The 26,607-nt window shown below is 49.7% G+C and overlaps 1 protein-coding gene and 1 long non-coding RNA gene across 5 annotated transcripts in view; one reads left to right on the forward strand and one right to left on the reverse strand.

The window, feature by feature from the left end:
* GATA4 (GATA binding protein 4) overlaps positions 1-14,937 on the reverse strand; it is a 28,216-nt gene extending 13,279 nt beyond the window's left edge. For both annotated transcript variants that reach the window (XM_005443536.3, XM_014283486.3), the window contains exon 1: positions 14,389-14,937. In XM_005443536.3, the coding sequence (XP_005443593.2) occupies positions 14,389-14,914 (526 nt within the window). In that variant the 5' untranslated portion in view covers positions 14,915-14,937. The remainder of the gene's footprint in view (positions 1-14,388) is intronic.
* Positions 14,938-15,350: 413 nt separating this feature from the next.
* On the forward strand, positions 15,351-19,283 carry LOC114017048 (uncharacterized). Of its 3 annotated transcripts, none has more exons than XR_008732890.1 (3): positions 15,351-15,446; positions 16,612-16,697; positions 18,627-19,283. It is a non-coding gene; the product is annotated as an uncharacterized LOC114017048 (long non-coding RNA). The 3 variants fall into 3 exon arrangements; XR_003561849.2 differs by lacking the exon at positions 15,351-15,446 and adding an exon at positions 15,471-15,578 and having other exon boundaries at positions 16,388-16,697; XR_003561848.1 differs by lacking the exon at positions 15,351-15,446 and having other exon boundaries at positions 16,363-16,697.
* The last annotated feature ends 7,324 nt before the right edge of the window (positions 19,284-26,607 follow it).

Here is a 26,607-nt window from a genome sequence, read left to right on the forward strand (position 1 = left end):
ACTCTTAAGTGAGGTGCTGGGGTCTGGTAGAGAAAAAGCATTCTTGGGTATGGCCCTTCATGGCTTTTAGTCATTGGGAGTGGTCCTTCACATTCGCCACCGGGTCTACAAAAATCAACTGGTATGGACAATGCAGGGCTCAACAAGAAAGCAGATCTGAGCACCGCCAGCCAGCCCACACCTACAGGCACTTTATCCAGCATGGATAGGACATGACAGCATCTCTGACCAAGGACATGGCCCACCCAAAGTCTGAGTACTTTTGCCTTCCCAAGCAGGAGAATCAGATACCCTCTTGCAACCAAGTCAGCTCATAGGGAGGTTGCCCAGGGCTTGAGTCTGAAGAGTGGCTTGAACTGCCTTCCTTGGGTCTTCCCAGCAACTCTGCAAACCCCAGCTCTGCCAGTCTGACAGTATGTCCATTCCTAGGTCCAGACCTTCTGGGTTTGTTCGGGCTTTTCTTTGACAATCCTAAATCTCTTAGCCTTGGAGAGATCATCTTGAATACGCGAACCTGATGGATCAGGACCCAAAAGAATAATAACAATAAAAGCACCTGCAATAGAGAGATTTTGAATCCTTCAGTTCAGAGCCAGCAACCAGCTTCCAAGTTTATGTTCCCAAATCAACTTCTAGAAGGGGACAAAAAGCCCTCCCTTCACTGGTTTTGGTCAGACAACAACGAGGTTGTCCACCTTCTTCTGCCCTCCAAGCCCCCTCCTGCCTTCACTCCCTCTGGGTAAAGAAGAATGGAAAGAGACTTCCATTAATACAGCACTGGAGTTTTGTTTACAGCTGGAGGGACACTTGATATCAACATTTCCCCCTGCAGAAGTGTCTTCTCAACCCAGAGAAGCAACTCAATAAAGGAGAAGCTGTTCTTCAAACACAGCCAAGCACTTACAGGCTTTAAACAGACCCTGAGAGCAGTTTTCCCTGCAGTGAAGCAGATTCCTAAAACAATTTGTTATGATAAGAGGTGAAAGCCACGATCCTGTGTATATGTGAATCCCAAATGGACTCTCAGGGGCACTCACAGCTGAAGGCAAAGGACGTTGGCCCCTTGGACTTATGGACATCCTAGGATTCCACCCAAGACACCATCACTTTCTTCTTCAAGGCAGAGACATGACTGCACAGCAGGGGGAAACAGGTTTTGCCACTCCCAGTTGCTCAGGATGGTTTGTCCCAAATCCCAAGATGGTTTCCATTAAAAAGTGACAGTGTGGAAATCCTTCCGACAGCTCAAACCTTTAGGGGTCCTTTCAATAAGCCTTTTGCTGCAGCTAGTGGGGCTGAAAAGTCACATCTATTTCTTTTGAAAAGGTTGAGATGCTCCTATGAATTGCATGACTCCAGAAGCTGAAGTTTCAAGTGGAAAAGCCTAGCAAAAGCTTTCTGGTCAGATCACAGAAGTTACAAGTGTTGGTTGGTTCAATACTGTGGCAGAGCAGGGCTGAACTGGAAAGGAAGACAGCACCAAGAAACAAGGAGAGATGGAAGTAGAAAGGGCAGGGAGGGACTCTAAACAAAAGAGCCCAAATTTATGCATGGGAGAGATCTGTAGCCAAAAAAAAAGCTGTCAGTGAGCCTTTCTTTTTTCAACATCATCAGTTTGACACATAGACTGGAATCAGAAAGCTGATGTGCATTATCTTACCCTTCAGCTAATGGAGCCAAGGATGTTTCTGTAAATACAGGTTCTGCCTGTTGGCATTCCCCCCCACCCCACCCCCACCCTCTTCTCTGTCTGTTTCCCCTCTGAACAGAATTTGGGGAAAATTCATCCAGGACCCCACTAGGACCTCCCCATATGGGACCTAGACATGGGGAGAACAGGAGAGTGCCTGTTTGAGTAGTGCCCGTCACTGAGTTGGTTGCTGGTGGGAGTGTGGCTCCCTGCACTCCTCTGATTTGGATTAACAGAAGGCATCACCTGTGTGACTGCTGAACTGCAGGAAATGGAGAAGCAGGTAAATTCCCTATGCTTAGCCAGAAACACAGTTTCAAGCAAAACACATCATTGTGCAGCTTCACAGAAATGGCTTCATGCTGTTCCAAGAATGTTTTGGGGTTTATCTGACACATCTGCAGTGGAGAAAATGGTTGGTTGCTCAGTTGGCTGCCTAGATCAGCTTTCCCCCTGCAAACCTAAAGACCCTGCTTAGTGCTTAGGAAACATTCACCCTACAATCTGGCTGAGCCACACACTGCTTTTAAAAAGGCAAAGAAATCTGGGGGTTTTTTTCCCTTGCTTCATGAAATACCACAGCAAGACTGTTCCTGTGCGGCCCTTCCCAGACCAAATGTTTCATGTCAAGGCAAAGGGAACATTGTGTCCCTCCCCTGCAAAGCTCCCTCCTCTGCCTGCGGCAAGCCAAGGTCTATGGCACACACCATTGCCAACAGCCAAGAATACTCCTTTCCTTCATGGATATGTTTTCCCTGGTTTGAAGGACGGTGGAGTTAGAAGCAGCCAAGGGACCAGCTGAGACTGTATGCAAGAGGGGCACAACAGGAAGGTTGGTCACATGCTGGGCCTGGCTTTGAGTTCAGGCTTGGCTCTGCAATAGGCTTCCCTTGAGCAAGGCTTTTCATCTTGCAACACTCCTCTTCCCCCAGAGAAGGAGCAAAGGCTCTTCCCTGCCTCACTGGAGGGGGCAACAGGACCGCTTTCAAAGGCCACAGTCACAGATGTGGAGACAGTGGTTGGAGGAAAGGTGGGTGGAGACGGATTGGATTCCTCTAAAGCAGATTCAAACAAACTGCCTGGTTTGGGAAGGAGCAGGAGAAAGTCCTGGGGGACTGGCCAACCTCATTGCTCAGAAAAACATTGACAGCTGTCTGGCACACCAAAACTACCAGACTCCAAACCATCAAGCCCAATGGCTGTACCAGAGCTGTGTGGAAAGCCTGTCAACCCACACACTAAAGTACTATGTCCCACATCCAAAAGGTACACAGTCTGCTATACAGGAGACAGGCATGCACACATCCCCAAGAATGTAGGCTGCTTTGGGTTGGAGCACTTGCTGGCCACCGCTTTGATAGCAACCTGGTGTCCAACAGCAACTTCTGCTGGCTGTCAACTTGTGTGTGAGTGAACTCTAAGGTCTGCTTTCTTTTGCTGGGATGCATGCCTAATCCCACCCACCAAGATGACCTCGCCTTTCTTACTTTTACTTACAATTCTCACACTTGTAAATATCTGAGGCTCTTCTGATAAACAGGAGATTCCTCTGCTTATCGACTGTCCAAATATTTTTTAACAAATCTTAGATTAGCATGGAGAGCCCAGGGAATGGCCAAAATGAGGCTATCCACAGCCTGGGGTCTGCTTGGCAGGAGGCACCTGGAAATGGTTTTTCTCTCTTTTGACAAAGGAAAACCAGCTACAGCATTATCCTCCTTGAAATATGGCCCATCTCCAAATGGACATGTCTACCAGAGGCTCTTCTTGCAGGGAAAGGGACAATGGGGAAAAAAATGTAGAGGGTCAGAAAAGTTTAGGATTTTCAATGCCATGATCTCACCTAGGCAGCTATTTCTGGGTTGAACATAGGCAATGGATCATCTCCATCATGTGCAGCTGTGTGTGGTGTGCCCACAGGAGACCGCAAGCAGGTGTGCTGTGGAGGCATGCCAAGCTGCTGCTCCCTGGCTGAGCCATGGGAACTGGACATATGGCTACTGGGAGACTGGTGAATTGGGGCCAGTTACTGGGTAACTGGTGAACCCTGACCCTAAGCCCAGTTAACAGAGTCTAGCCATGTTCAGATGCTCTCGAACCCCAATCTACAGGGGTGACATACAAACTGCTTCCGAGGACCTGCACCAGGAGATGCTTGGGTCAGGCTCAGATGGTCTGTGCTTGGACCATGCCAGGAGCTGTGCTACTGATTGAAGAGCGTGGTCTGTTGGGCTGCCACGGCTGGCATCTGGCACTAGTTCATCATCAACGGTGGCACAGCCATCACGTGCTCTTGGTCCACTTGGGGTCCTACAGAGCAGATGATGAGCTGAAACTCCTTAAACAATGGGAACAAAATGGACTGTGGTCATACATCCTAGTGCAGCATCTGTCTGTCTGACGGTGACCATCTGGTCTGCCTGTAGGAGTAACTACCAGCACCCAGGTGGACCAAAGCCAGAGCCAGCTCTGGGCCCAGGGAAATTGGTGCTGTTTGGGATCATTACAAGGGCATCAGATAGCCAGACGTATGCCAGACCACAGAGCCAAACTCTTCCCCATAGTGGGAGAAGGCACAAGGGGGTGCAGCACAAACCACAGGCTGGGCGTTAGGAAAAGCGTTTTCATGAGGGGGTGGGGGAATTTCCATCCCTGGGCATTTCCAAGCCTCATCCAGGTAAAGGTAAAAGGTAAAGCCACAGCTGACCTCAGCCACTGCTAGTAGTTGTCCTGCTTCAAGCAGGAGGCTGGACTAGAGGTCTTCCAATCTGCATGTCTATGACCCTGCAACTCCAGAAACAGAAAGATTCTTGGGTTTGGGTTTTTTTTGCCCCAGACTAGCACAGATCAGACAGAAAGACATTTATCTGAATCAAATGGGCAAAATCCTCCTTGTAGGAATACAATTAATTGTATTATTGTTATCATATGTGTGCATGTGTATTATACATGTGTAAGTGTATATGTACATACATATGAATGTATATATTTGTATATTTACACATATACCATGTCCTGAAGAATGCCATTGTAGCAAGCTAGGAGTCATCTCTAATCAGTTATTTCTGGTTTTGCTGTTAGAACTACTATTCTATGGCTATATAGAACATACCTATATAGAATTGTGTGTGTATATATACATTTATATATACGTGCACAAATATAACACACACACATATATATTTTAAGACTCTCTTTGTATATAAAAAACATATATATACCATGTGTAGGAATGTAAGAAATAGGTAAGGTATATATGGTTCCACATGTCTGAGCCCTCTCTGAGCATGACAGCAGTAACCAATACTGAGGATCATGTGCATATCCAAACCCCTGCCTCAGTTTTCTTTAGTTCACCAATTTAGACACAGGCTCTGACTCAAATTTGGAGGTGTTGCACTGACAAATCCCACTCAGAAGAGTTACACCACAGTAAGTTAGGCCAGATCCTGGCCTCCCTACGGGACACCAGCCAGGGACAAACAAAAAGGTGTTTACTACAGTTCATCACGTTACAGGGGGCAGTCAGTTTGTCTAACCCCTGGCCCTTCTCTTTTCCTCTTTTATTAGTTATTCTGAACGTTAAGTCAACTCAGCCCCTGAGTAGGGTGGGAGGATGGAGCAATTCCTCCGGCTGCCGATAAAGATCTTCAAAGGTCAGTTCGCACAGAGACTGCAGCCCAGGCCAATGAAACTGCAGGTACCGAACTTATCAGGGCAACGTATAACTTGCAGTTTTTCTAACTCAATTGATTGGACTTTTTATCTAAAATAACAGGTATTATAAGATAGGCGAAAGTTGAGATAAGGAAGAAAATTGAGTAGGTCTTGAATCAAGATCAACTTGGGGACAGGTTCAAACTCCCACACCTGCCCCAGAGGAATCAATGAAAATTTCTTGGCATCATCTGCTCATTTTGAAATGCTGCTGAAGTTGAGTGAACTTTGAGACCGCGGCGTTTATTCTGTGATTATAATTAACCTGCTCACCCGTTGTTATTGATTTCGCATGAAGGGAGGTGACAGAGTCTGACTGGGATGTTGGTGTAGGAATAGAAATGCTTGGGGAGGGCAGGCAGCAGGGCAGGCAGCTAGCTCTGCCAGAGCAAGACCCTTCCCTGGCTGGGGGCAAAGGGAAGGGGGCATGAGGGGGATTTCACCCTCCTGCTTGTGGCCCTGCTTGTGCTGGGAACTGAGAAAACCCTTGAGGCCAGACCTCCACATCCAGAGGGTCTGGGTAAATCACAGCATCAATGATCTGCCCCACTGAAGCAACGAAGGACCAAACATGGGAAGCCCCTAGAGAAATTAACCTAATATTTGTGCACAGGATCCAGGGCATCCTCCCAGCCCAGGGGAGCATGAGGAGGAGACATCACCGCAAGACAGCTGCCCCTCTTGTGCTCCACATCACCAAGGCATGTCCCAACTCAGCATCCATCCCAGCAGCTAGTCCCTCGAGCAGCCAGCCCCTGGGGCCAGCACTCCCTTCCCAAAATAATCTCAGGAATCTGGGGCCAAACATGTCATTTGGAGGAGTCCTGATGTCTGGGGCTCATCGCTTCACCGACTTTTTACAGCTCCAGTGCTGCAAGCCGTGAATATTAAATAACGATGGCTCCCTGGGTTGCAAACCAAAGAGCCTGGCTTGGAAACTCACAGGAGTTTAAATCATAAATATCAGGTTGGGTTTTTGTGTCTTCTAGAGTTTCAGCATGAAGGAATCAGAGTTTCCCAGCTTTTCTCTTGTCCAGAAAAACTGCTTCTTCCCTTCCTGCAAATATAATAACATGACTCGGGAAGCTGGAGCCTGAAGGAAAACCGAGGTGCACTGAAGCAGGAGGACTGGCAGCAGCCAGAGGCAGGCAGCTGAGAAGCAGACAAGTGGGAGGTGTCTCCCAAACTGTTTGGAGATGTTTGCAGAACCCAGGGAGACAGCCCACTCTCCCGGCCGTTGAGGCCAGAGGACAACCTGGACTTACTTAAATATTGTTATAGACACAGCCAGAGAGCACCGTGCAAGACAGAGCTGTGAAAAAAAAAAAAAAAAAAAAAGGCAAGAATTGGCAAAATCTTACGCCAAGGGAGCGGCCTGGTCTCCTTCTGACCCTGCTACTCCATCTCTGCACCCAACCGCTTCCACTAGGCTTGAGTTTTAACCTTTTAGGAGTCTGATGGCAACAGGCAGCAGCCCTACCCCAGCACCCCGTAAACACACTGTGCTGCGGCTAGAAGCATCGACCCGAGGAAAACAGCCGAGCTTTGGGAAGAAGAGCAAGAGCAGGCATTGACGTCCCACTGCGGGACCTCTCCTGAAATGCTCCCCCAGCAGACACCGACTTAATTCCCAGGGATTAGGAGGAAACATTTCCAGGCAGCAATTTTGTTATCCCAGATTCAGAAGCGTCCAGTACCAGTCCCTGGTGGAGACAGGAGATCAGCCCCACCGCATCTCTTAGCCGGCTGCCCTCACCCCACCTCTGGTGGAAAACTTACTTTTACTTGACTTTCCATGAATATTTTTTTTTCTTCTTTCACAAACAAAATGAATTTCAGAGTCTCTCCCAAGGCCAGCATGAGCTGTTTGAGCCCAGCTGGCTCCGATAAGGGGCTCACCAGCTCTACTGGTCACTAAAAATAATTTTGAAAAAAAAGCACAAATCTCTACATGCTGCAACATAAAAGCCAAGTGGCCACTTTCCAGAAAGGAAAAAGAAAGGTCCCACTGGCCTTTGGGGCTTCACCCCCCCCGAAAAAACCTGTAACGGCCCCATATAATTTGCAAGGAACTGCATTTCTTCCCTATGGAAGCTTCTTGTATGGGCCTGATCCTGCACCAGCTCCCGGCAAACACCATTTTGCTTTAAAACAGAAATGGTTTCAGCTCTGAGCAAGAAAACTGGGGGGTTTTTGGAGGTTGGGTTTTGTTGTTTTTTTTCACAGTACATACTGAATCTGGTTGCGGGGGGGAGTGGTTGGAAGGGCTGATCCTGCAAACCTTGCCTGGGTGATATAGCAGCATCTGCCTCAGGAAGACAGAAAAAACAGCAGAAAGACGGAGGAAGGACCCAACTTTGCCCCTGCTCAGGCAATGGATGTGTCCTACATTTAGATGTCCATATAATTAAGCTAAAAACCCCTCTGTGCCAGCAAATAATTGAGAAAAACATAAGCACTGGGCATACCATGGAAATAAAAAATTATTTTCACTTCCAGCTGACGCTGCCCCAAACTTGGCTTTAAAATCTAGACCTTGACAAAACCTGAAAGCTGAAACATTTCAGTGTAGATGGAAGGCTCAGATCTATGTTCAGCTTTGAAAATCTCTGCCCAGCTCTTCTTTCCTAGCAGATCCAGTGCCTGCCCACCCGCCTGCGCTTTTTTGAGATGAGAAAATCCAGCTCCAGCTTATCATTTTGAAAAAGAAATCCCCACTGAGTGCTCCGAGTGTTTAAAAGGGTGCAACCGCATGGGGAATGCTGCAAAATCAAGCATACCCTGCAGCAAGCGACCTTCTGAAAAACTGCAAGAGACAAAAAAAAAACATTTCTGCCATATGAGACCTTCCAACGGCATCGCTTAGCACAGCAGAAACATGGGGGTTTTCAAAAGAGCCTTTAATGCCACTTGTATGAGCCCCTGCAAAGCCAATGATGATCAAATTATTTTCAAGTGCTGTCACGCTCGTGTAAGCACCCATGTATAAAGACCTCACTGCTCAGGCGTGGCAAATAATTGGGTTTAATTTGTCATTACAGATGTATTTACAGCTTGGACCGGTCACCATGACCGATGATTTGGGGAAGACTTGTAAAGGCCAGAGAGATTTTAATATTTTGCCGTAATGCTGGACGTTATCGTAGAGAGCTGCAAGGTTTTTGTCTCACAAAGGGGACCTGCAAGGTCTTTTTCTTCACCCCTAAAAAAACAAACCCACCAAAAAAACTCGATCCACCCTTATAATGAAATTTGCTTTTATAATTTGGGTTAATTTTGGAGGCAAGAGCACGTTCTCACCTCTTTCCCTGGTTATTTAAGCAGCACTTCACAGTCACACACCAAAGGCGTATTTACACCTTCCTGCCAGACAGAAACATGAATTCAGGATCCATCTACATGGCGAATATTTGGCATTTCCAATCTCCCTTTTTGCAGTCCTACAGGCATAATTACACACATCCCCCCTGCCAAAGCATGCCATACCTGTAACTACCTAACCTTGCCATTACAGCCGAGGGGCTTTGGCGACATAATTACGTTACTGGGCAATCACACGTCCCGTCCCCGTAACACGGGGCCGGCACAGCCATCCCAGCAAAAAATACATTTCTGTTTCTGCCCTCCCCAGCATGAGCAAAACCAGCCACTTTAAGCCCACAGTCTGAGCTCTTGACACCGATCCCCACCCGATTTCGCAGGCAGTGGTGAGCCCCAAATGGGAGGCAGACACTTCACTACATCTTTTTATGTAAGGGTTGCAAAAGCCTCAAAGGACCCACGATGTTCAGCTGCATCTCCCCACCTTCCTCTGCCTCGTGCCCCCCAGGAACATCACTGAGCAGAGGAAGATCCCCCTGAATATCCCATTTTTGCATTTCCTTTGCAGTAAGGAAATTGTAGGGTGGGAAGGACACACTGGGCTGACATGTGAATTTGGGAACAAAACCTCTGAAAAATTATATATTTGCACCCTTTTTTCCTGTGCATGCAAAGCTCTGTGGGGCTTGAGGAGCAAAAATTTCAGCCCAGAGCCCTATGCCAATGAGACAAAAAGGTTTCTGCAGGTTTGGGGACTACAGTATCAATTTTTTTAAAAATAATTTTTCCTTAAAACTGCATTTTTCCACCTTTATTTTAAGAGCCCCTGAACACATCCTCCCCTTGCAGCAACAGGCTGCCGACCTTCAGGCACAAAAACTTGCTCATCTCACTGCATTGCTGCTTTTTCACCCAGTTTGGGTTTTTATTTGCTGGTTGGTGCTTTGCTGATGTTTGGGTTTTTTTAAATTATCCTTAATTTTTCCGAGTGAGATGTTTTGCCCATTCAAAATACACAGCTGCTTTTGGGATAACCAGTTTTGAGAAGCCCCTCTGTGCCTGCTGAGCAAAGGTTTCTCCAACATCAGAAAGGCACGAGGCAGCAGGATCGGGCCCGATTTCCTTTGGGAAACACTGCCTGATAAACATGTGTTTCCAAGGTTTTTGCCTCTTTCCCCCAAAACTGGTGGAAATCAATATGGAGAGAGCAAAATATCGGCTGTCTCATAAAAAAACTATTGCTGTTATTCTTGCAGGGATAAAGACACGCACATGAGTGCGAGTGCAGAGGAGAAAAATAATTAATCCTGGCTTAATAAAGTCTTAGATTCAGTGCCAATATCCACTGCCTGAAGTTTTACTGCTTTACAAAAGTCCATGAGCATTTATAATATATTATATACTACACCATGGCTGTTCTATGCAAAACGCATTTGTATTCAGTAATAAAGTACAATTTTTGATTAAATAATTGTATTATTAATAAAGGTAATATAGTGCCCATGATTTTTGGTTGTTGTTTTATTCTTCTTGTTGCTTTATTTACAATTTAAAATATACTATTTGGGGACTGGGGGGGTAATAATCAGTTGTGTGTCTGAGCTTGATCTTGCTTAAAGATCAGAAACCCTAATTCTGTGGGTTTCATCCCAAATCCCAGACTAACCAGTGACAATTAAATTAGGCAGGAGAGCAGAAGGTGGCTTGAAACCCACAGGGGGGAACAAAGCCCTGGGCCAGCTTTCCCAGCCAGTGGAGCCGAGGCGAGAAACGCAACCACTTGCAAAACAGGGGATGTAAGGTCCCATGCAAAATGCAAGACATGTCCTACGACCCAACCCTCCAATCTACAGCCCCATCCCTGCATCCTGTGTCCCCATCCCTCTATCCTTTGGCCCCGTCCCTCCATCCTATGCTCCCATCCCTCTGTCCTATGACCCTGTCCCTCTGTCCTACGGCCCCATCCCTCCGTGGGCAGGGACAGCAGAGGTTCTGGGCTCCCCTCATCACCCACTACCCCACGGGGAGCAGGCACCTTGTCCTTAGGTGCATGGGGAAGGTCAGGGGACACTTGTAGGGCAGAGGGTTGTAACAAATGCCAATGAGTCACTGGGAATGCCGGCTCTGGGATGCTACAGGGCAAATCTCTTAGCATCCCTATGGGAAAACTTAAGATCTGGTTCACAATCTCTCCCCCACCAGCAGTAGAGAAGACATTTTCCAACCCAGCGTCTGCTCCAGGCTTTGATCTTCCCAGATGCTGCTGCTGTGTTCAAACAGTGCCTGCTTGAGGAACCCTGACTTGGACTTAGTCGAAACAAAATGCAAAGCACCCATCAGAAATACCCATAGCCCCTCACCCCCACTTACTCCCAACCACATCAACCTTCTCAGTGCCACAGAAAACAAAACACACACACCCCCCAAAAAAAAAATACAAAAAACAAAAAACCAACCCAAAAACCTGCTGCTTTTTTACAAATAGCAAAACTGCAGGGGGTAGGGGGGTCGCAAACCAGGATGTGGCCCTCCATCCCCAGCCTGGAGACATCCAGGAGGCAGCAAGCGGCAGCGACTCTACACGCCTGGGCTCCCGTGCCGGCCTCGATCCCTGCTGCCCTCAGCCTGGGAAAGGGGGAAGGGGCAGGCTGCCTGACCCTGCGAATTTTGGGACAGATTTCAGGAGCTTTTTGGTGCTGGCAGGCAAGTCTCCCGTATGGGGACATGGCAGCGGGTCCTTTTTATGCCTCATTAAGTCGGGAATTCACTGTAACCCCACCCCAGGCAATGCCTGGAGCAAGTTCACGGCCTCAACCACAGGGTCTGATCCTGCCCTTCAGGGTAATGAAATAATTCACCAAATTTACCCTGAAAAGCCCAGATTTGGCATTTTGAACTCACACCAGGGAATGTTTTTCAAATCGGCCCATGTGATTTACCCACCCATCCTTCCCAGTGCTTCACACGGCACAGCTGCATTGGCACGTTTTAACCCTGGCCAAAATTCCTCTTATTAGGGAAAAACAAGATGTTTATTTCTTTAAGGATCATTTTCTTTGAATACATTCTCACTAAACTTCTTTTCCTGGTGCATTGCTCTACAGCAAGGAAAAAAATGTCATGCCCACTTGCATAGACTGCATATCTGTGTCTGCATATTCACCTACACCTGCATAGACTTGATCTTCATCATTAAAAATTGATAATAATTAAAATTCTAAAGATCCCAGGGGTGCTCTGCAATTAGCGCTATCCAGAGGTGGTGGTTCTCCAGGAAGCAAAATCACTGGAAGAAAATGAGAGTGCTGCAAAAATCACTGGATTTAACCCAGCCTTGCACTAAGGATTGCGTTTCCACCTTGAGATTCCTCATTGTGCAGGGAATAAAAATATTTTTAGTCCTAAGGAATGGCAAAGGAAGGAGTAAGCACTGCTGTGCCAGGGACTGCTCAGATGCCGAGCCAGGCTTGGATGTGTTATTAAAGTGGGTCTGTCCACGACGGTGTGTGTCACCCCCCTGCTACATCTTTCAGTGCCTTCAGTTTTTCAGCCCATCGGGGCTTTTCACCTTTGCTCATAAAAAAATCCCCGCTTCTCCCCACTCAGAAACCACCAGCCAGCCTTTCCACGCTTCATACAACCCCCTCTGTACCTGCAGCCTACAGCATTGCCCCAGCATCTAGAGGGGAAGGCAGCGGCCACGTCCCAACTCAGGGAGAAGAGGGGAAGGGGAAGGTCTAGACCTTAAAATAGTTGCCAGGGGAGCTGCCTTCCAAAAAAATCCTGAATTTAAATTAATCCTGAATTTAAAACTCACCAGCTCTCGAGCAGGTTTGTGTTGGTTTTTTGGTTTTTTTGGTTGTGTTTTGGTGTTTTTTTTACCAAAACCCAAGCACTTTTTATTTAAAAGCCAAGTGCTTTTTCCACCTTCAAGGCAGAGACATGATTAGACCCACGCTAATAAATCCCCCAGTTTCTGCCGTGCTGCCCTTGGCGATGCTGGAGATGATACTGTGAGTGCAGCACCCGAATCAGGACCTGGCGATGAAAAGGATCCCAGCTCCTTCCTCCTTCGTTAGCGACTGCTAATGTTTTCTGGACTGGTTCAATTCATCCCATCTTCCTGGTGTTATTTAAGGGCCCAGATAAAAACCACTTCTTGCCACCAAAATGCAGGCTGCAAGACCTGCAACGCAAACAGCTGCGTAACACAGAGCTTGAAACCCCAAAATCACTACGCTTAATCTCTGGCACCTTAAAATCTGCCAGGTGTTTTTGCAACTGCAATTCTTCATTTGCATTATTTTGTCTTTAAGTTATTTTTATTACTAAGAACCCTTCTGAGACCACTGCAAAAACGTAATATATTTTTCCCCAAGGGAGAGATGGCACTGTAGCCAGATACAAATGCACATATGTCCTTGTTGAAAATATCCAATTATTATTTGATTATTTGATTTGTGCTGCTTTTTTTCCTATGCTTTCTACCTTCTCATGGCTTCCCAAAAAACTTGCCTAGTTGGCCAAAACTTTACCCTTAAAGGTAATCTGCCTCTGATTTTTAGCAATTTCATAATGCCCAAAGAAAAGCAGAAGGCTTTGGCAAGGCCAAGCCTTCACCAGCGCCCAACTTGCTTTTCTGTAGTGCTTTAAAATAATACTAAAGATAAAGCAAATCTTGCTAGATACGATGGAAAAATTACCCTCCAAAATTCAGGTTAAAGAACTCAATCTTAAAATTTATTTGCAGACAAATATGAGTCGTTTTCTTTGTTAACCCCGACCCCGAAGCTGACAGAAATACCTTCATAGAGAGAAGGCAGGGAGGAAAAAAGGGTTTATGAAACCGCGATACAAATATGTGCCCCGCATTTCTCTCCCCTTTTCTCCTTCTTCCACCATACCAAATACAAAAGCAATTTTTTAAGCCATTCGGGATGATTTCTGGCTGTGGGACCTGGGGCGCATATTGAACCGAAAGGTTCTGAGATCAGGATCGGCACAAGAGATCAGGGCTGAGATTTTATGGGGCAAGCAGACACTGAAATACAGGGCTGGGTCAGTCAGATGTGCCTGTGAGCCCCCCAGGAAACACGATAATCAATATCTTCTCAGCACCAGATTTCCCTTCACTTTCCCTTTCTCTAGCCAAAACCGACCTTTCAAAAAATTTTAAAAAAAGATGTCACATGCAACAGCCCCAAGGAAAGATCTGGGATTCACAGGCCAAATTTCATTTCCCTATTTTCCAAATAAATTTTCCCTATTTTACACCTGAAGCAAGACCAGGAAGGGACTGCCTGCATGCCCATGGAGCACTGTGGTCCCATACACTGTGGACATCCCCTAAATCCCCTCAGAGCTATTTGTAGACCCAGCAGGCCCTTGTGCAGTAGCTCAGCACATCATTTCTTGCCAGTCCAGACCTACCCTAAACTACATTTATTTTTTTTAAAACTGTGGTCCTTGAGGATAATTTGAAATGGCAGTTTTGCAATCAGAGAGGAGGCTCCAGCAGCGACATCCTGAATATGCCGAATTTCTCCCTCCTGCCCTTCTTGCCTCCTCGCCTGACCCAAAACAGGGTGCGTGCACAAAAAATTAGGGGGGGCAGTGGGGCGCAACCCTCCCTCCCCTATCCCAACCCTGTCTGCGCTCACCTATGTTGGCATGCCGGGCGGCTGCGGGCGTCCCTCGGCTCTGTAGGTTGTGCAGCATGGGGCTGTCGAAGGGCGAAGAAGTCCAGGTCGTGGCCATTTCAGGGCTCATATAAGCTGGGTAGGGGCTGGAATAGGAGCTGCTGAAACCCCTGCTGTACTGCTCCCTCCCGTTAGCAGAAAGGTTCAAGGAGCTGCTGTAAGCCGCCGCAGCTTCCCGGGAAGAGGTGGCAGGGATGGGGGTGCTGGTGGAGAAGGAGAACCGAGGTGACATGGGACGATGAGAAGATCCAGGGTTGTAAGCGGCACCTTCGGCTCCGGGTTGAGTCCAGATGGAGTGGCTGGAGACGGGGCTGCCTTGCTGGGAAGAGCCGCTGCTCTGGAGGTATGGCAGGCTGGGGAGCATGGAGGTGACCCTCGTGGTGGGCACATAGACGGGGGACGCTGCGGCCGCGCTGTGCATGAAGCCACCTGCCCCCTCGTACGCTGGAGGGCCGGGGTTAGCTGCCATGGCTAAACTCTGGTACATCTCGCGATGGGCCTTCCCAAACCCCAGCCGGGTCCCCAGCCACAATCCAGAGCGATGGGGAGCGAGTGAGAAACCCCCAGGCTTCGCTTTCCCCTGTGGTCAGCAGTGGCCAGAGAGGTTTCGCAGTGCTACAGCCTTCCAGCCAAAACCGAAATACCGCCAGAGATGCGATTTCCGTCCACCCACCCCCCTTCCCCACCACCCACCTTCCCCACCTTCAGCAGGTCTGGCCGCCTCTTCGAGACCCCAAGCCAGAAGCCCAGGTCCCTCCGGAGGAGAGATTTAGCTCCCGCCTGGCTTTAGCTTCTCCCACTGGGCTCCATCCATCACCTCCTGCTTTCCCCCCCCCCCCCGCTTTCCCCCCCGGCTCCACGATGGGGCTGGGCTGCTTAAAACCCTCGGTCAGTCTCCTCCCCGCCTTTCCCCCCCCCCGCCCCGTCCAACACCACCTCCGGGGGAGGCAGGGGATGATGCGGCCGGGATGCGGGAGGCAGCGGCCCGGAGCCCCACTCGGGGCGGAGGAGATAAGGAGGTTAGAGCAGTCTTGGGTGGGGGGTGTGTGGGGGGTGGGGAGGGTGTGAAGGGGAGAGGGGCACACAGCCGGGAAGGTGAGAGACAGCGATGCTCTCTCCTAAGGCCTGGAGCAAAAAGCTTTGTCCCGCAGGTACGACCGGTGCTTTAAGCTGTTAATGGCCCGGGCTGATGTGGGCTGGGGGGGGCGGGATAGAGTATTAAATTAGGCAGACAGTGGGGAAAGGGGGGGAAAAGGAGGAGGAGGAGGAAGGGTGACTCGACCCTCCCACCCCGCGCCCTCCCCACGTGTGTCCGCACCCCCCAAAGGCCGGCCACGCGTGGGGACGGGTGCCTACAAGGAGGGGGGGGGGGGGGCATCACCCCCCCATCAATGCTGCCTGGACCCACTTGCAAGTGATGGCATGTGGGGAGCAGACCCCTAGCAGCACCCACAAAACTTCCCCCCCCGGGTGTTTATAATTCCTCTCTTCCCACCACCACCCCGGCTTTTCCCGCGTGGGGAGAGGCTGGAAGCGCAGCGGGGTGACCCACTGGGGACGGGGATGCTGTGGGGACGGGGATGCCGTGGGTCTGGGAGGGGGGGAGGCACTTCCCAGAGCCGGGGGGCAGGGTGGGTGCGGTGGGTGCTTTTTCTTGCCCATCGTGGTTTGGTTTCTGATTCGGGCTCCTGTGACGGGAGGGGGGTCGGGGTGGAGGTGGGGTGTGTGCATGTGTCTTGCAATGGTGAGACCCCAAAACCCACTTGTGGCGGAGGTTCAGGGTGAAATACCCTTCCCAAGGAGGATCTGGGAGGGGGGTGAAACCACCCGAGGTGCTGTTTTCCCTGCAGATCATGGCGGGATCCTAGAAAACCGTATCACAGCCGGCGAAGGGCTGGAGTGGGGGTGGGGTGGGTGGGGTGTATTATGGCCGGAGAAATAACTCTTGGGACTGATTTAGATTGAACTAGCAGATTCCCCCGGCGGAACCCCTCCGCTGGGCTGAATTTAGCAGCAGAAGAGATAACCGGCAGATAAGGACTGATACCCCCGAGGACAGCGGGAGACGGGCAGGCGGCCGAGGAAAGGGGGAGAAGCCGGAGGCAGCTTTGGGAAGGGGTAAGGATGGAAGCAAGCTGGGAAAAAGGGGGTTTAAGGGAACCTCTGCTTCCCTCCGCCACCCAGGGGACGGAGGAGCGGCTGGTTCTGTGCGTGTCACCGGCCTGGGATGGAGCGTTTCCACGGGACTCTCAAAATGAAGCCAAAACGGAGTGAGTTCCCCTCCTGCCTTAAAAATAGTAATGATTATAATAATAATAAAAAAATAATCGACCCCAAAAAGGAAAATCGAGTCCGTTTTCAAGCCTGAGGAGACAACAGGAGGAAGCTTTCAGGGGAGGCCCATGGGAAGGGGCTCGCCGGGTCCCAGTGTGACAACGAGGGAGAGGAGCGAGGGGACAGAGAAGCGCTACCCACCTTCGGTGCTGGGGGGGCGAGGGGTGGGAAGGAGCGAGGCCGTGGGGCAGGACACCCCCTCTCTGCGGGAAAGGCAGAGGGCTAGGAGATGCCTGGCTCCTGCCTGCTCCTGCTTCGTGGGAAGGGGGGGCGTTAGGGGCAGCGGGACTCTGTGTTGCTCCCCACCACCATCCCCCGGCCCCCCTTTGGCTTCCCAGTGTGGCCAGACTCCCCAGTCCCACTCGCTGACTGGTTTGCCCACATCACGTGGAAGTGGGCGGCGATGGGAGGTAAAAGTGGGGGGGTGTGGGGGGGCAAAGGGGGTGGAGGTTTGCTAATATCTGTTGCACCATCAGCTGGGCGCCAGGTTTCATTGCGTTACGAAAAAAAAAAAAAAAGAAAAAAAAAAAAAGGAATAAAATAATACAATCAAACCACCACCATGGGCATGGCCACACGGCTGGCCCCGTGCTGCAGGCAAAGTCCAGCCGGGCAGCCCTACTCCACACCTCCCTGTGCACCTGGAAGGACACCCATGCCCAGCTCACAGAAGTAACAAAAGGCATTTACTGGGGGGGCATGGACACCCTCCCACCCCCCACTAGCTCCCCAATCGCTTTGGAGGCAACCCCCTGCCTTGGAGATATTGCAGGGAGGGGGGGGTATCTCCAAGCTCCTGCCCCAAATTCTCCATGGTTCGAGCAAAGAGATGAGGTTACAGCTGCTCTCCCCTCCACTCCAGCCTGTTTAGGGGTGCCCCCCCAAAAAAAGAAAACCTGGACACCCATCTTTTGCCTCCTGCCTCCTCCCTGTGCACTGCAGAGGCCGCTGGGTCTTAAAGTCAGTGGTGCAGCGCAGGGACAGCCCAGGGCAACTGCACCCCTCCACCAACGTGGGGTCCCGAGGGGCCAAAGGCCACTGGGGGGTCAGCCCCTACCGGCCCCCTTCTCCCAGGGGCTCATTTGAGAGCTGCCGAGGCGTCCCAGAGCCCTGCTCCCCGGGAATAATGCTCGCACCCTGAATATTTCCTACACTCCAGCTCCAGGGTTTCCCTTGGAAACTGGGGGGTCCTGGCAGGGAAGCGGTGTGGGGGGAGTCTGGCAGTGGCTTTTGGGACTTGGAAAGAAAAATAATCCCTGAGGAAATTAAAAATCTCTGTATGGAAAAGGTGGAGGGAGGAGGGGGGAAGGGGGGGGGGGGGAAAGGCCGGGGGGGTGGGGGGGAAAGCGATTTATTGAAGCAGGGGCAGAAGGCAAAGGGAGAGCTCCGGGGAAGCGGGACCGGTGGGGATGCTACAATAGAATAAAACGCAGCTAGAGGTAAATCCGGGCAGATACACAAATATAGGCACGAAGATGATTATAGGCACGTATAGAAATAAAATTACAGGGGCAGAAGTACAGCACAGGGAAATATCGGCAACCGTGCCGCTGTGTGCCTTGCAGATCTTTGTACTTAAAGCATACGGAGGAAATAGGTATGTAATAATGAGTGTATAGTTATATACATACCGATACAAACACTGCGTATAGATGGGACTTAATGCATGTTGGACACGGGAACGTGTGTTACTATCAATATGTATATACTCCCATATCTGAATATCCAGTGTAATTTATGTCACGCTGCGGGCACGTGTATATATAGAAATACGTTGTTGAACATAGGGCCATTGGCATGCACAGAAAGAAAGGATAATTCAATATATCGATGTCTTCTATTATTTTTTTTCTTCTCCAAAGCAGCAGAGTATCCGGCATTTCAGACACGCATCTCCCTCTCCACGCCTTGCAAAATCCCTGGTGATTCTCTCTTTGCTGAACCTCCGTTGAATTCCTACTGAATAACAGCCCTTTCCTTAAAAAAGAAATAAAAAATCCAGTTAAACCCGATTAAAACCGCCGGAGCATCTCCCCCAGGAGCAGAGCCGATTGCAAGGACCTGCTTTGGCTTTGCCTCATCCAGGAAAAAACAGGAAAAGAAAAAAGTATTCCGAGGTCGGTTTTGCGTGTGAGTGGCCGAATTCAGCTGCGTTCAGTGGGAAATATCGGCCCTTGGTACCGAGCACGGCATCCCGGGGAGCGCACCCCGAAAAAGCAGTGCCTTGAGGAGTCGAGCCGACCCCCAGCCGGGCGGGAGAGGATGGATTTGGGACACTTTTTATCTCCCAAAACAGCAGAGGATGGGGCACAGCGGAGCGCAGCGACAGGAAACAAAACCCTGCTCTGCACTCCGGCATTTTTATTTTTTCCCCCTGCGATTCCGGAGCGCGCTCGCCCGCAAAGCGAAGCCGTTAACGAAATCTGGGTGAAAATAACCCAACGGAACAAATCTCAGCCTTTCCACTCTCCTTTCCAGGCCCCACTTCTCCCCCAGGGAGGAAATAAATCGATACGATGCCAGTTGTTTTGGTTTCCCACCCCGCATCGAATTCCTCGGCGGTTCTAGAGTTAAAACTCCGGGTGTTGATAGATGCACCCGCGAGTAGCAGGGAACTTAAAAATAACACCACCACCACCACGCCGCCAAACATTAGGTATTGGGGCTGAGGGGAGAGGGGGAGAAAGATTTATTTAAAATTTTCTCCTCAGGACTTTGCCGGAAATTGAATTTTTTAAAAATCACGAAAAAATTCTTTAAACAGTGGGTAAAAAACCCCAAACAAACAAAACCCAACAAAAACCCCAAGCCAAACAGTATGGTTTTGGCAGAGTGAAAGGACTAAATGCAGCCGGCGGCTGCTGTGCCAAACCTGCACGGGGATGGGGGGTGTGAACTTGTTTTTTCTTTTAATATATTATTTTATTTATTTCATGTCCTGTGTAAGGAGGGTCTGGGCGTTACGGGCTGCGGGAGGGGACGCGCCATCCCGGGGTAGCGCAGGGCGCGCAACCGGGCTTCAAAACACCGGTGCCCTCGGCTGCGCGGCATCTACGGGCGGTATAGATCCGTAGGGACAGACTTAATACGTATGTAGGGATAGACCTTCCGGGATACATCTATAGGGATCCATCGATAGGTACAGGGGCTACGGAGATGCAGCCCGCGGTGTTTGCACGGCGCTGTCTTGTATTAGAGCAGCCGGTGCCGTTGGGGAGGTGGAAGGCGGGGGGTGCACGGATGCACCCCCGGCTTTGAGGGCAGGATCAGGCCGGGGTGGGGGGGCTGACGACGGAGGGAGGGGGGTGTCCAGGCGCCCTGCGAGCCCGGCGATGTCTCGGGGCGGCACCGCGGCGGAGCGCACCAACCTCCCCTTGCCTCCCCTCCAGCCTCTGGGGCTCTGGGGATGGAGGGAGGGGGGGGGGAGGGATGCCGCTAACCGCCCACCGCCCCTGCCCGCCCCCCGTCTGGCCGAGACGGAGCAAGGGGGTGACTCCCGAGCATTAAACCCCAGTGGAATACTGTGCCGTGTGTGAGTATGAAACAGTCCTTCCTCCCGGGGGGCTGATCCTGGCTCTCCCCATCCCCCGGTTAGCCTTGCAGTCCTTGCTCTGGCACCACCTTGCACCCCCTTGCACCCCCCTGCCCCTATCGGGACATCCCGGCCCAAGGAAACCCCCAGAGCTGCAGGGGTCCCGGCTCTGGCTACCACCGGTGCCCGGTTTATCAGAGGCCCTTGCCACACCTTCAGAGACACTTTCCTAAATAAACATCACATCTGTTCACAGGATGACAGTGGTCCTAAAATGCACCCCCCCACACCTCCACTTATACCCATCCCCCCTCCCAAAGACCAGGTACTACCACTTGGAAGAAGGGTGTCCAAAGAGCATCATGTGATGCTCCAGAGGCATTTCTAAATTGTTTTTGACTGCCCCCAAATATTGTTATTGCTTTTTGGTTTTCTCTTCCCCACGTACCCCCACCCCCACCCCCCCCACCCCCCCAAATGGAAATAAATACAAATGACTTCCTTAAGGACAAAGCTGTGGGATGCAGGGTGCGTGGAGCAGTGTGCTTTGTGCTCCGATGCAGCAGGAGTGGAGAGAGGCTGAGCAGTGAGGGTCAGTGCTGGGTTTTTTGGGGGAGAGTCAGGATTCAAAGCCCACGTGGAACCAGACTCTTTAGGGAAATGGGGCTACATGATGTGAACATGTATACCTTTGTGTGATGCCACGCATGTCTGCACCACTGCGTGTGAGTGGAGGATCCCTGCTGCAGGTGACAGAGATGTCCCAGGGTATACTGAAAATACCGTGTGGATCAATGTGCTATGTTCCTGTTCAGCTTTACTGCCAAAATCAAGTGAATTGAGCCTCAAATATCAGGGCTCTGCATCTCCCAGTCTGGGACCCTCTCAACTGGCAGGGATCTGTGAAAGGTCAGTGTAGAGAGGGCTTCCCCCAGGCGCAAGGGGCTGTGCCGTGGGCACATGTCACTGGTGGGTGGGGGCATCCCCCGGGGCTGCTGGCACAGGGATGAATAGGTGAGCATCACCTCCAGGGGTGGGGTGATACCACAGGGGTGGATGGAGGTGTGTCAGCCCTGGAGTCCCCGTTGCCCGCTCACACCACCATCCACACATGTGGTTTTAGTGTCATTATGTCAAAGCACCAATAAAACCATATGTGTGGAGCACACCTGCTTATAAAATCACTTTTATGGCTGTTGGGTACCACTCAGGCCCAGGCAGTAACAGTGTCCCCATCCGCTCCTGTCCAGCAGTCACAGCAGTAGTGATGGAAAGCCCCTTCCCATGTTGGAGAGGCTGGAAAAGCCTCCTGCAGCAGGCAGAAGGATGAGCTGCTTGTGAATGCATGGGCTGGAGCCCTGGCAGTGCAGAACGCCAGTCAGTATCACTACCCATCTATCCATCTAGCTAGCCATCTAGCCACATGTCTATGTAATTTTCCAGTCATTCCTATGTCTATTTGCCTATTTGTGCCTACCTACTTGCCAAAATACCTATATATTTTTCTATACCTAGGTATCCATGTGTCTATGTCTCTTTCACTTATATGTCTATCCGCCTACACCTATTCACTGTATATCCTTATCTGTCACTGTATCTCTGTGTGTGGCTGCACTGGTGTGTCCCTCACTGGATGTCTATTATGGGTCCGTGCGTTAAGCCCCGACCCACGCGGCAGTCAGTACCACCCCAGCTATGGGGCTGCCCGTGCCCCCAGGCCTGTAGGACTCCCTACAACCCATGACAAATGGTGCTGCCTGTGACCTCCCAGATCCATGGCTGCCTTGATTCTCTGGTCTGCCTGTCTCACAGACCCACAGGGCAGTTTGTACCCCTTGACAAGTGATGCTGCTGCTACCCCAGACCTGTGGGGCAGCCATGGGAATGCCTGCAACCCCTGGTCTTATGGGGCTGCCCATGTCCTGACCCATGGGGCTGCTTACCCCAGATCAACAGGGCTGCCTGCAACCCAACCCACGAGGCTCTCTGCACTCCAACTTGTAGGCTGCCTGTACCCCAAAGACCCCTGGGACTGCCTCCATCAGGACCCACAGCCCTGCCTGCACTCTGCCATAGCTGTACCCCGAACCCACTGCTCTCCCTACAGCTCAGACTGATGGCGCTGCCCACACCTCAGACCCTCGAGCCTGCAAGCCCAGCTTAGGGGGCTGCCTGCTTGCAGCCCTGACTCTCAGCCGTGCCGAGCCGTGCCGAGCTGAGCCGAGCCGAGCCGAGCCGTGCCGTGCAGTCAGCAGTGCCGTCGGGGCAGCGAGGCCGTGGTTGTCAGCCCCTATTGATGAGGTGTGGGCTGATGGCAGGGAGCGACGGCCGTCCGCCGGCTTCACTCCAGACTCCCCGGCGCTGGGGTCAGCCCCCTGGCCAGCCCCGTCGCCGCCGGGAAGGGAAGGGCTGGACCTGGAGGGGATGCCCCTGCTCCCCCTTCTAGCATCACACACCAGGTGCTGGGCTGTGACAACTGCAGCGGTGGGGTTGGATATGATGAGAAAGGGCCAGTCTTGACCCATATCCTCTGCCCCTGAGTGGCAGATGCTGTGTCAGGATGGAGGCTTCATCTCCGATTTTCTTCTGGACTGGAAAAAAACTATTCTGAAAAGGGGAAAAAACAAACAAAAAGAAAAACAGAATTGAAACGACAGAGCTAAACAGCAGTTTTCCATATCGATGCTCAGGACTCCAAGCACTGAACCTCCAAGGGCCAAATCCATGTGAAATTGTCTCACACGAGCAAAGGACAAACAGTTTCAGGTGCTGGCAGCACTGAGCAGTAACACCGTAGGTTGGTTTGACCTTGGATTAGATTAACAGGCAAACCCCACAAAACACTGATAATTTTAAAAATGGAAAACTTGAAAAAAAGGCATAAAACTCCCTCATTTTCTTCAACAAGGCAAAAAAACCCCTTTGGCGCAGGGTGAGCATGTGATCTAAGGCTGACAGTGTCCTCCAGCAAGGGACACTGGAGTCGTCTGGGAACTCTCTATGAACCTTCCTCTCTTCACCTGGATCTGTCACAGACAAATTCCTTGAGCCTGGAACAGTGCTCACATGCAGATGCTCACACAGCCTCCCCCAAATCCCCCGGCCTCAGCTTTGCAAAGGAAAGGGGACCCAAACTCCTGTGGGAACTGGGGACTTAAAAGCCTCAGGCACCCTTAGGTGTTAGGGTAGCTGCATGTGGGAAGCACTCAGCTCCATCAGAGCTGGGGATGTTTGGGATCAGAGGCTGGATAAACGGATCTGTTGCTATTAAATAGTTGTTAATCTCCAGGTGTTGCCAGTCCTTTGGATTATATCTAATTTCCGTGTGATCTACACAACAATTTCTGGAGTAGAGGCAACACCACGGACATTTTTTTATTTCCTAATTAATGTCCACCCAACACTCCAGAAATGTCCCACAAAAAAGCTGCTCAGAGCACCCCCTGTGCTGCTGATCTTCAGCGAAGTTGATCACTGCAACCTTCCCTGGCTTCACTCCCAGCAGCAGGAATTCAGGCTATGCCACTGAGATTCCTATGGCCGTGCAAATAAAGCTTCCAGTTTCCCTTTACCATCAGGAGGAGTCTGCTCGCTCTTTTGCTTCTCCACTTCTGGGTTTGTACTGTAAAGAAAAATATCACCAGTGTTGATATTGCTGATGCATTGGCGTGACTGGACAACCACGGAGCTGATGCTCCCTTAAATCTGCTGAAACCCAGCTTGGCTTTGGCTTTCAGACTCAGCATGAAGCTTCACACCAACCTAGGACTGCTTTCCAGGGTGGAAAGTCTCGAGTGAAGGTGGCATCTTGTCACCTGTGGGGAAAAGAGAGGAAATACACAACGTGCTATAATCGTCAAAGGCCCTGTAATGTGAAAGTTCAATTTATCGTGAAATTATATTGTTACTGTTAGGCAAAACAGCAGTGCAGCACACCATGGAACGAATGCTCAGGTATGTTGGCAAATTTATATCTAGTTAGCCCTCATTCTTAGATCATTAATGCATTCTTAGATCAATAGTGTTGATATTGTTAATAAACAGTAATACATGTTAGGCAATGCACTTGGAGACAGATGCAGCTCTGATTTCTTGTCCATCACACAAACTGGGAGGGATGCTGTGAGTCCTGGGGCTGGCAGTGTGGGAGGGGGAGAGGCGGACTCCTGGGCATTACTTGAGTTTTGAAGATTTTTACTGGGAAAAAAACCCAACCAAACAGTCAGAGGCAGGAGGAGCCTGGACTTGAATGTCTGTAATTCTAGCTATCATCTGCCAATCAATACATCAATTTATCTATTGTTCCAGGTGGCAAAAAAAATTAGATACATGATATGCTTATACATGCAGGTATTAGATAAAATAAATTAGATACATGATATGCTTATACATGCAGCTATTTGAATTTGGAGTCTACCTGGCTGAACAGACGGTGCTTTGGGTAGGTGTATATACCTCTTGGCTTGCAGGAGAGCACAGCACAGGCTCAGCCCCATGCTGTCCTACCCTGGCCAGGTACCAGGGACTAGATGGATGCCCTAAGGAAGGTACTGGGAGATGTTGTCATTAAGGAAAGTGAAACTTCTGCTTGAGCTGGACAGTGTGAGCTGCATCTTGCACCTGCTGGTGGGATCTTGCCCTGTAACCAGTCTGAGATTTCTTTGGCTTAACATTCTTGCCAGTAGCGCAAAACCAGTAATAAAGGAGGAGCAGGAGTGCAGGGAGAGGGCGTAGCTTTTATTAGACCAGTTGACATCTTTAGGAAAAAAAAAAAAAAAAAAAGAGAGAGTATGCTTTTGCCTGACAGATCTCACATTTTTTAGGGTGAGCAGGGTTCCCTGACATTTCAGAGGGGCTAGGCAAAGGCAGAGGTCTTCCTTTGCCCTCCCATCTGGGTGGCCACCATCTTCATGGTTGATGCTAAGGGTAATATTGCACTGGTGAAAAGATATACCAACAGCATTTCAAGTAAGGGGGACAAAGCAGAATTTGATTTAGTACATAACAGCAAAGATTTCACTAAAGCACAGGTCTTTACATGTGCTGGAAAAACGTGTGTCACGTACCCTTACTGGTACCCAAGGGGCTAAATGAGGGATGGCCCCTGTGTTCTGCCATGGTACCTCCAAGAGGGATATCTGACCTTGGGCTTGCTTGTGTCGATCAGCTGTAGCTCCCTGGGAATCGCTCCTCGGCCATATGAGACCAGAATCAGGCTGGATAATTTCTTTTTTCTTTTCTGTTTCTTTTCTCTCTTACAAAGGATCCCTGGGCCCTTTATAAAGATTACCAAGTTAAGCCACACAACAGCACTGCAGGGTAGGTAGATCTTCATATCTGGGAATACAAGGGAAAGGATGATTAAAGGTCTTGTGGGGGACAGCAGATCCAGGATGGGACCCGCCTCTCACAGAGCACTTAGTCCCGTGCCTTACTTAACACAGGATTATGTATTTTTGGCAGAACAGCTGTGAAGTCTCACTGTAATGCTAGTGGGACATTGGAGCATATTCCAGTTGTTAAGACCCAAAGATACGTAAACCATCATGGAGAAGTGGTTGCATGCACCCACGGAGGGCTCCTCTGCAAAATGCATACTTTTGATTTACTGTCTTCTGACATGCCAAAAGGGCAATATTTAGCACCTTTCCATACAGACTGTGGTAGAGCTGTACGTCTAATGTTCACTCAAGGAAAAAACACATGTCAGAAGTAGAACTGATTAGGAAATGCATTTTTTGGTTCAGTGGAAAATCTTCCCAAAATCAAGAAAAATATCATTTGTGTTTCATCTGGAAGAGGAAGAAATACAAAATTACCAAACTGGGAGGTTCAATCTTTTTGTATTTCTGGCTGGACGAAACTCTGAAGTGTAATAGCTTTGTTCAATTTTTTTTTTTTTTAATTGAATTTAATTTCACTTTGGGGTTTTTGGTTTGGTTTTGGTTGGTTTGCTTGTTTTAAGAAGATTTGAAGACATTTCTGGATGAATTGCTATTTAAACTCAATAAAAAGAAAAACTGGGCTTGAGCTGCTATAAACAAGAACTTTAATCATTTTTAATTGTCTTCAGGTACATCTAGGGTTGAAGTTTTGTTCTTGAAAGGGCAATATAATGGGATCATGAATTCAGATGGGCTTTACTAATTATAACTGAAATTTTTTTGAAATATTTTCCTTAGCTTGCAGTAAAAATGTATTCCTTCTTTCCAGAGTCGTGGTTGTTTTTTGGGTTTTTTGGGTTTTTTTTTGTTGTTGTTCATATAGAGAAGAAAGAACATTTTCAAAACTCTGTCTTCTTATTGCACGCCTGC

The sequence above is a fragment of the Falco cherrug genome, chromosome 6, assembly GCF_023634085.1.
Source record: "Falco cherrug isolate bFalChe1 chromosome 6, bFalChe1.pri, whole genome shotgun sequence".
NCBI lineage: Eukaryota > Metazoa > Chordata > Aves > Falconiformes > Falconidae > Falco > Falco cherrug.